Here is a 10,195-nt window from a genome sequence, read left to right on the forward strand (position 1 = left end):
ACTAGGAATAGTAGTAAATCAATACGTAACTAACTAGAAAGGAAATAGTAATAGCAATAGCATATTGGTTTCAATATTCTAGGAATAGTAGTAAACCAATACAAAGCAAAGGTTCTACATGGCAAGATAATAGTAGCAAAGAATTAGGGCTAGCAGATACAAACTATACAAAATTTCAAAAACATGCTTTTTGCCAGTAGACCAAACCAACCGGCTAGCAGCTACAAAATTCAGAGAATAATTTACCTAACTAGCATCTTAGTTGTCGAACTGTTACAACAATTTGCTCCATAAATTCTGAAGACTTCATAATCTCTAGACCACTCAATCAGCGAAAATTGCTTGCCTTCAATGAACTAGCATCACACATAATACATAGTGATATAGCATCTCGCACTACCATTCTCTAACCATAATGGAACTCACAAGAAAAAATTTCAGAGAACAATTAACTATTTTTGGAGAAATTCTCTAACCACATTTAGAAGCATAACAACATTCAAAGGAATACAAGAATATATACACACCTCAGGGCGGCGGCCTGGAGGAGTCAGGACGATGGTGGTGTCCTTGGACGATTCGGCGGCCCTACTCCACACTGACCCGCCTAACACCAGCAGAGGGGGCGGAGGGGGAAGGGGATGGCAATGACTACGAGGAGGGAGTGCCTTCAGCGGCCAACTACGAGGAGGAGTCGGCATCGGGAGGAGGTGGCAGCGGTCGACTAGGAGGAGTCAGCGGCCGACTGCGGGGAGGAGTCGGCATCGGGAGGAGGAGGCGGCGGTCGGGGAGAAGGCATTGGGAGGAGCTGACGCGGCGGTCAAGGAGGCAACGTTTAGGGAGGATGCGATCGTCGGGGAGGAGTGGCACTCAGGGATGAGGAGCGTCGGGAGGAGGAGGAGCAGGCTGAAATGGTGAATGGAGCGAACGAGGAGAGCGGGTAAGTGTTAGTATATACATGTACAGAAACATCACTGCTGATTCTAGTTGCTAACCAGCACTGATACATGTATCAATGTAGGTTCTATTTACTAATCGGCACTGATATGTGGAGTATCAGTGCCGGTTACTACTTAGAACAGGGATTGATAAATATTTTTTCCTTGGAAATATTCTTCCGTTGTTAAATTCAGTTGAAAACTTAAAAAATACATAGAAAAATGATTAGAGTTGAGAAATATATAAAACCAAATTTGTTGAGTTTGTATTATTGTCACCTACATGATAAAAATACTTGCATACATGAAATGTCCATTGAATTATCTTTATTTCATTAATAAGTCTTTAATTTGTTAATTCCATAATGAAATTATGAAATATCCATATCCTAAAAAACATGTGAAACCAATTATGTTAAACTTAATTTTTCATATCCTTTACATGAAAATTAACGTTAACCACTGGTTCTTGGTTAACTTTGTGATTTTTAGCTCTTCATTTGATTTTCTCCTTTTAATCCCATTTGAATTCTATCCAATTCACATAAGTTTGATTGTATGGTGCGGCACTTAGATCAGAACTTTCAGAAAGTTACTCTTCACCATACATTTCCTCGATACAAATACATGAAAGCTGCTTTCATTAAACAAATAATGCTTCGTTATGGCCACAGCGTATGTAGGTAGCTTCCTCAGTGTCATCAATGAGAGGAAGTTCGACATTCTCTCTAAAAGTAGGCAGGTCATCGAATTTGTTGCAGTCTTCTTCGTCAACAACATCCTCAACACCGACAATCTTTCTTTTTTCTTGAAGAACCATGTGACGCTCCTGCTTGATAGCTGGGCCTGGGTCCTTTACATAGAAGACTTGTGCAACATCCTCGACAAGCACGAATGGTTGTTCTCTGTATCCGACGAGTTTGAGGCCCACGGTAGTCATACCGTACTTGTTGACCTTGACTCCCCATGGGATCCTAACCCATTGGCACCGAAACAGAGGGACTATCAACTCGTCATATTCGAGCTCCCAAATCTCCTCTATAAATCTATAGTAGGTTTCTCTGTTGCCAACGCAGTCATAGGCATCAATACGAACACTGCTATTTTGATTAGTGTTCTTGTTGTCTTGTTTTCTAGTATAAAATGTATAGCTATTGATCTCATATGCGTTGAATGTGTGAATCGTAGCTGAAGGGCCATTAGCTAGCAGTTCCGACAGAGCATCATCGGTATCCTTACCCATCATGTGTTGACGTAACCAATTACTGAAATTATCTCTGTGCTCTCTTGTGATCCAATCATCTAACTTTATTGGATTTGCGGTGCGTAGAACGCTCACGTGCATATTGACATACGGGCTCACTATAAGTGATTGTTGCAGAACTGCAAAGTGTGCTTGAGTGAATAAAACACGATATTTGATATGGAATGAAGTATGACCTATTGTCGCTTTCCCCTTTAGCCTCCCCACATAGCGAGATATAGGCATACTAATCACGTTCAGTTTCATGTAGTCAATGCAAAACTAAATGATCTCCTCCGTACTCTATCCTTAGGTAATGCAACCTTTTGAGCGACCTCGGTTATGAACATATTTCTTCAGAACCCCCATGAACCTTTCCAAAGGATACATTTGATGCAGAAACACGGGGCCAAGGCTCTTTATCTCACCCACAATGTGAACAATTAGATGGGGCATTATATCAAAAAATATCAGAGGGAAAATAGTCTCAAACTAACATATAGTATGGACCACGTCTTTCTGTAGCTTTGTCAGTTTTGTTCAGATCAATGACCTTCTGTGAAATTGCGATGTAGAATGAACCCAACTTTATGATTGGGTCTCGAACCTTATCCAGCAGAATACCTCTAATTGCAACTAGAAGCATCTACGTCATCATCATGTGACAATCATGAGACTTCATGCCAACTAACTTATTATCTTTTATATTTACTAAGCTCCTGATGTTGGAGGAGTAACTAGTCAGAACTTTGACATCACGCAAGCAACCACACAGGCGGATCTTCTCTTCCTTGCTCATAGTGTAGCAAGTTGTGGGAAGTTTCTTTTTGTCGTTGTCTAATTGTACGTAATGTAGGTCCTTCCTTAGGTTCATTTCTCCTAGGTCCAGCAATGCATTTAGTGTATCTTTTGTTTTCCTGGATATGTCTAATAAGGTACCAGTCATGCTATCAAACACATTCTTCTCCACGTGCATGATGTCAATTGCATGTCAGACCATAAGATACTTCCAAAAAGGCAGCAACCAAAATATTGATATATTTGTTCACATAGGAGCATGTTGCCCAGCCGGGATTTTTGTACTGCCTGGCCCCTTTCCAAGTACAACTCTAAGTATCTTTACCATCATAAATACCTATTCTCTATTGTGAATCTTCAGAGCTTGACGATGCTCCACTATTCCGTCAAAAGCTCTTTTATTCTTGCAGTATGGGTGATCTGGACGAAGGGACCTACGGTGACCCATGAAAATCATTTTCCGACTGTTCGTCAGCAATCGCCCCTCCATTTCCTCCAAGCATTGAACACATCCATTGTACCCTTTTATAGTCTGCCCTGATGGGTTACCAAGAGCAGGCCAATCTGGGATCGTTACGAACAGCATTGCGCAGGGTGAAATTCTCATGTCTGTAATCATCCCATACCTGTACACCATATTTCCACAATACAATAAGATCTTCAATCAATGGTTTGAGGTACATATCGATATTGTTGCTTGGTTGATTCGACCCACTAATCAATAAAGTCATCATAAGGTACTTCCGCTTCATGCACATCCAAGTTGGAAGGTTGTAGATACAGAGAGTTACGGGCCAAGTGCTATGAGTACTTCTCGTGTTACCGAAAGGATTCATCCCATCCGTACTCAATCCGAACCTTATATTCCCCACTTCATCTCTAAATTCCTTATATTTTGAATCGAATCTCCTCCATTGCATGCCATCATCAGAGTGTCTAAGCATTCCATCTTTCTTGCGTTGTTCGGCATGCCATCGCATCAACTCGGTATTCGTTCTGTTAGCAAACAATCGCTTTAAACGGGGGATTATAGGAAAATACCAAACCACCTTAACGGGGGTCTTTTCTTCATTCTCTACTTTTGCATCCTCACCGTGAAACAACATGCAGTCGTTTCCACATGCATGTATTTTCTCTACTTCCAATCCCAACGCGCAAACAACCTACTTGGAATGTTACGTATTTTCGGGCAACACATTCCCCCTTGGAAGCAATTCCCTCAAGAATTCTAACAATTCATTGAAGCCCTTATCGGCCCAACCATTACTAGCCTTCATTTGTATCGGTGTCAACACCACATGCAACTTATTGTGCTCATTCCCTTCATGCCTAACATCTTCAAATTCACCGTGCTCAGTCCAACAAGTATAGCCAGCCTTGAAACCTCTACGAATCAGGTGTGCACAGATCTGCTCTATATTTGAAAACTGCTTCTCATTCTTGTAGTTGACACACGGACAACATATATAGTGATCGGTACTCTTCCTTTTTGGCTTCTTGTACACTACGATAGCCCTTAGAAAATCCTCAATGCCAAAAAAGAACTCTGACCCTCGATCCTTGTACATCCATGACTAGTCCATATGCAAATCATTATAATTAAACACATTCAACTTATAATCATTAAATATTTTAAAATCTAGAAAAAATTCATTGAATTACCTTGCATCCTGATTGGTCTCTATTTGAGGGCCCATCTCCTTCCGGTACTTGGGCCTGGTCGAGGGACCCGCATTCCAAAAGCTGATGTGTCCGATTACGACCCGTGGGTGGACGTGCTATTCCTACAATATAGTATTTTATTAATTATGTTAAATTCACTACGTTGATTAATGAACAGAGGAAATCCACTTGATTATTAATTAAATTTAAGACTTTAAAAATATACGCAAATCACATACTAGAAAATTGTACTAATATTTTAGGGGCATTTGTAAATACCTCTCTAATTTTTTATTCTTTGCAAGGATGTCAATCGAATGATAGTTTTAATTGTATTTTTACAAAAATGCCACTCGAATGACAATTCTAGTTGTATTTTTACTGTCAAATGCAATGCAGTCCACCGAAGCACTTTATTAGCTTTATTCATATGGTGCATTACGCAAGATGCAAATTGGCTCAAAAGTGCATCATGCTTATCTGTTTGCCACACATATGCACTTAGCTTACAAGCACCACCTGTTCATTTGTATTGCTCATTCTGAGATTTTATTTACATGCAAAGCTTCATGTACCTACTGACTTTTGACCTTTGGGTAAATCATAATGCACGTACAATTATCTTGTCTGCAAGGGAGAGAAGAGGCATTTTAACCCGGCCTATAATCCTTAATCCTTTAGTTTAGCAACCATCACACATAAATACTTTATGTTAGAATCATTTTAATTAATTTCATGGGTCACTCTCGGTTAAGCTAATTTAACATAATTTTTCCAATACAAGTCTCTGATTTGTATCTGCAGCTCGAGCTCGATTGGTGAACTAAACTCCAGCTTTCGATAAGGACTAAGCGATCTTCGGTCTTCCAAATGCGCCGTACACGCAACTGTATGCATGCATCGTCTATCGTCTACAAAACAACAAATTCGTAAATAAACACACGCGATAAACGATCCTTTTTTTCGTTTCATTTCGCCTTCTCGATTGTGTCGGCATCAGCAGAAACCACGGCGAATACAGCAGGCTCGTCTTCCTGCTGGCTCGCTCGAGCCCAATCACAGAGACCTGCCGGAGTTGACTTCGTTTTGCCCGGCTGACAGGGACGGCAGATTTTTACCCGCATGATATTTCTCCTTTTCCTCTGAAAATTTATAGGAAGTTGGGTCGATGCAGTCGTGAGAAATTTATCCAATCAGTGTCTTCTCATGGTGAGATGGTAAGGTGATTAAATTTTGACCGGTACTTGTGCCTGGCCTACTCGACAAGGACCGGAAATGTTTCTTCTCTTCGCAGATTCGGTGAACCGTTGGGGAACTTACACGGAGCAGCAACGTTTGTGACGTTCAGAACGGCAACGTTTTCTTGCCAGGGACACTTGCACGGTCGCATAACCGTGCACACAGGCTCCGTTGGCGGGAGGTCATTATGTACACACAATAGAGGGTGCAAGTCCGCATGCTGTGGCATGTAGTTTGGGAAGGAGAATTTTCACACGTGGATGCGTATGTATGATTTATCACTATCGTTCTTTTATGTTGAGATTCGTATGAATATGTAGGTAAAAAAACTATAAAATAGATAAAAGAATCAACTGATGAATAAATATCATACAAGATGAATGGACGGATGAGATTAGACATGTGTGCTCAAGTGGATGTGGATGTTATAAAAGAAACTTTTGAGCGCATGCAGTCAAACTTTTTAGAAGTGGTTTACAAATTCGGGTTATGTCCAGATGTTTTTGGGTATATGTTGACTTCTATGCTTTCTTCACAAGATTAGTGTTTTCTAAGCCTTCTTCAACACAAGACCTAAATAATTAGATCATAAGTCCGCACTGTGGCATGTAGTTTGGGAAGGAGAATTTTCACATGTGCATGCGTAAGTATGGTTTATCACTATCGTTCTTTTGTGTTAAGATTCATGCGGATGAGTAGGTAAAAAAATTATAAGATAGGTGAAGAAATAGACGGATGATATTAGATATGTGCGCACAAGTGGATGTGGATGCTATAAAAGAAAATTTTGAGTGCATGCGGTCAAAACTTTTAGAAGTCGTTTACAAATTCGGGTTATGTCTAGATGTTTTTGGGTATAGGTTGACTTCTATGCTTTCTTCACAAGATTAGTGTTTTCTAAGCCTTCTTCAATACAAGACCTAAATAATTAGATCACAAGATTAGTGCTTCTATGCTTTCTTCAAAACTACACACTACAGAATGTTAACTTGTAACAAAATGAAGTGCAACTGAATACCTGATAAAAGCGCTTTTTTACGAGGGAAAAGGTTCACTGTTTATGTAATAGAGGATTAGTTTTAGCCAGTTCACCAATTAGATGAAGGATCAACGGATGAATAAAACAATTCATGTGTATAGTTAGTAACTTCTCCATTAAGCATAAGTCAAATAATCTTCTCCTTATCTATCAACTTAAAAGACCTATAATCCATCCTCATCTGTATGTAAGCCATGGTCTAACAACCCAATTATTTACATCCAATATATAGTATGTGCAGGTACGTGACAGTATACATTCAGAGTTTCAGACCACTTGGCCGTACCATGCGTAAGTTGCTACCTGCTACAATGGCAACTTGCACTTGATTTCATACTCGTTCTAGTTGATCAGAACCCATCGTAGAAGCCACCGAATGATATGTTGGCCCTTGTTGAAGCGCCTGCCCCCATCACAGATGACATGGCCTGGTTCAGCCTTGATGTCTGCTGCACAACCTGCTGGATTCTCTGGAAATCAACAAATCAAAGCATCTTCTTCAGACAGAGTTCTCAAGGATAAGACAGATTGGCTACTTCTGAAAGTTTCTAAATTGATTAAAGAACATAGAGCCAAAGTTGACTCAAGAATCTATTACTCCCTCCTACTTGTTACTACTTTTTACTTTAGCAAATATGATCAAGTATTTTTTTCTAAAAACGATTTATAGATACTTAAAAATATATTAGTAAAGTTTGTATCATCATAAATCTAATACTATAAAAGTTTTAAGTACCTATAAATTCTTTTTAGAAAAAACGTACGGTCAAATTAACTACAGTAAAAGACAGTGACAGATAAACTGAAACAGATGTAGTAGTTTTTTCTTTCAATCAGGACAAGATGGCCGGCAAATCCATTTAAAGAAATATTAGAGATTTCTTTTGTTTTTCTAATTGGAAGGTCCAAGGTGGACCTGAATTAATCTCAGAACAGGGGAAAAACACATTTAAGCTAGTTTTAGTTGTACGTCAAACTCAAACTTGCATATTTTTCAGAAGGCTCCTTCCAGAAATTAAGAAAATGGATTATAGATTAGGCAGAAGACAACACTGAATGAGTCACTGAACCTTATCATCACCATAGAACTGCAACTGGATCTTCTGCTGCTGCTGCTGCCTGTGGTGGTGCTGCAGCCGGCCACCGATCAGGAAGATGCAGACGGTGGCAGCTGCAACGCCGAACGAGCACAGCGCCCCGATCCCGTTCACCTTCAGCTTCCCCACGCTGAAAATCACACACTCCGGCCGCGCCACGCCGTCGTCCTTCTTGACATCTTCTTCCTCTTCAGCGAATTGACGAGGACCGTCATCGTCAGCCTCCTTAGCATCAGGGCTCTGGAACGTCTTCTCTTCCTCGTCTCCGTCAGATACCATCAGATCAGCCACACTAGGCACTGGTTTGGTCTCATCCGGCACAACGCCAATGTCCTTGCACTCGTCGACGGGATCATGAACATCGGCACCTCCTGATGGAGGCAGAATATGTTCCTCTGTTTCTTGATCTAGTATGCAACCAACAAATCAAAATATTCAGATGTAGTTTACACCGATCATAATCAAAATTACGTGAACCAAGAAGTGACGATCCTTACCATCAAGATTCTTGCTGTCATGGCCGACGGAGGAGCTCCTGTGGTCAGGCAGGACCTCCCAGTCCCAGACATCCTGGCTTCCATCCATGGGAATACCTGCTCCTCTGTCCATGGCAAGCTGATGCAACACCAAAAGCAGCAGGATCTAGAATTTCCAAGCTCAACTTGGATCCTGTCTTCCTCTTTCTCTTCCTTCACCGCAGGGGAACAGGTGCCAGTGGAAGAAAGCTATATACGGGTGCACACATCGGTATCACTCGGCTTGGAACTCCTTGCAGCAAGGGAGAAGGCAGAGAGAGGACTGAGGAGCTTGAGTGTGGGCTTGTCCTTCCTGCTAGGTGCCAAGGGTGAAAATAATGGTCTTTGGGGCCTACCTCTAGGGACTACTTCTTCCTTCCACTCAACTATTCTTGCCAGAGCGTTCTAGCAGAGCTGTTATGCATTTTTCAGAGCAATCCATAACAGGAAAAGTAAATCTTGCAAGGTGTGAAAACAATGGGAGAATATCTAAGGCTTGCTGTCCACTCAAGCTGCTAAATCAGTTAAAAAGGAGAGTTGTAAGGCGTAACCATGTTGTGTTTGCGACGGTAATTGTTCGCTGATTCTCAGTAGGAATAATTGTAAATAGAATAACTTACTCGGCATCTAGTTTCACATCAAAATTATGTTCGATTCATCTGGTCAGTAGCTCAGAAGAATTATATTGGTTTTTAAGCGTGTCGCCTGTCTCAAAAAGCTCCCGTATCTATCCTTTTTTTTAAGGGGACGTGTCTATCCTTAACAGAAAATTCAAGAACATTCGCCGAATGCTAATCACAAATAGATGTTGAGTTTCAAAAGAAAATTGAATACATGCCAATTTGATATAAAATAAGGTGTAGTTTACTGGTTAAACGGTAGACAGATCGGGCGTTACGACACAGCAGATCATCAGCAAAGGAGTTGTGAAAACTTGTGTGGCAGGTTATTAAAAGTGAAATACTAAAGAAGAGAGAATATGCTTGACACCGTGTTTACAGGCAGTCCCTCGGCAGTTTGACATGGTATTTAGTATGAACTTGAGCTGTTAAAAAAAGGAGTCATCTAAAGAATTGGGGATGCAAAGACAGTGAGATTCTAGCGTGATCCATGGATACCAAGGGGTGTTTCTAGACGTTCCATGTCTGTATAGGGGAGATGCAGATATAATAGAGTGGCAAACTTCTTATTGTAAGATGGTTCTTGAAATGAGGAGAGGTTCAATGAATTTCTAATACCGGAAGATATGGAGGAGATCCTAAAGATTAAAGTGTCACAAAGATTGCCTGATGATTTCATCGCCTGGCACCCTAAGGAAGATAGTGTTTTTTCAGTCAGAAGTGCATACCATTTAGCGGTTGCAGAACATTTAAAGGAGAATGGAGGTATTTCACCTAGTGATCGACTGTCAAGTGATAGGCCGGTTTGAAAGATGTTGTGGCAAATTGCAGTATCGCTGAAGGTTAAATTTTGTGCATGGAAGCTTTTGGTGGGATGCTTACCAACAATGCAACTCAAATAGTCACGCCACCTGAAAGTCTCAAATCAATGTACCCGATGCGGCATGGGAGTGAAGGATGCCTTTCATGTGGTAATTACTTGCCCTAATGCACATGCAGTTTAGGGGGCTATGGGGGAAGTGTGGTCGTTGCCAAACCATGATG

The 10,195-nt window shown here is 40.8% G+C and overlaps 1 protein-coding gene across 1 annotated transcript; it reads right to left on the bottom strand.

Annotated features, from left to right (window-relative positions):
• Positions 1–7,062: 7,062 nt before the first annotated feature.
• LOC133892883 (uncharacterized) lies at positions 7,063–8,849 on the bottom strand. Its single transcript, XM_062333870.1, has 3 exons — positions 8,514–8,849; positions 7,990–8,423; positions 7,063–7,389 (listed from the first exon to the last, which is right to left on the bottom strand). The coding sequence occupies exons 1-3, from the start codon at positions 8,623–8,625 to the stop codon at positions 7,270–7,272; spliced, it is 666 nt and encodes a 221-aa protein (XP_062189854.1). The 5' UTR covers positions 8,626–8,849; the 3' UTR covers positions 7,063–7,269.
• Positions 8,850–10,195: the final 1,346 nt, after the last annotated feature.

The sequence above is a fragment of the Phragmites australis genome, chromosome 15, assembly GCF_958298935.1.
Source record: "Phragmites australis chromosome 15, lpPhrAust1.1, whole genome shotgun sequence".
NCBI classification, from domain to species: Eukaryota; Viridiplantae; Streptophyta; class Magnoliopsida; order Poales; family Poaceae; genus Phragmites; species Phragmites australis.

Excerpts from the sequence above, each read along its gene's own strand:
- LOC133892883 (XM_062333870.1), bottom strand. The coding sequence starts at position 8,625 with ATGGACAGAGGAGCAGGTATTCCCATGGATGGAAGCCAGGATGTCTGG. Across the intron at positions 8,424-8,513 it reads TGACAGCAAGAATCTTGATG|ATCAAGAAACAGAGGAACAT; the intron begins GTAAGGATCGTC and ends GTTGCATACTAG. Across the intron at positions 7,390-7,989 it reads AGTTCTATGGTGATGATAAG|AGAATCCAGCAGGTTGTGCA; the intron begins GTTCAGTGACTC and ends GTTGATTTCCAG.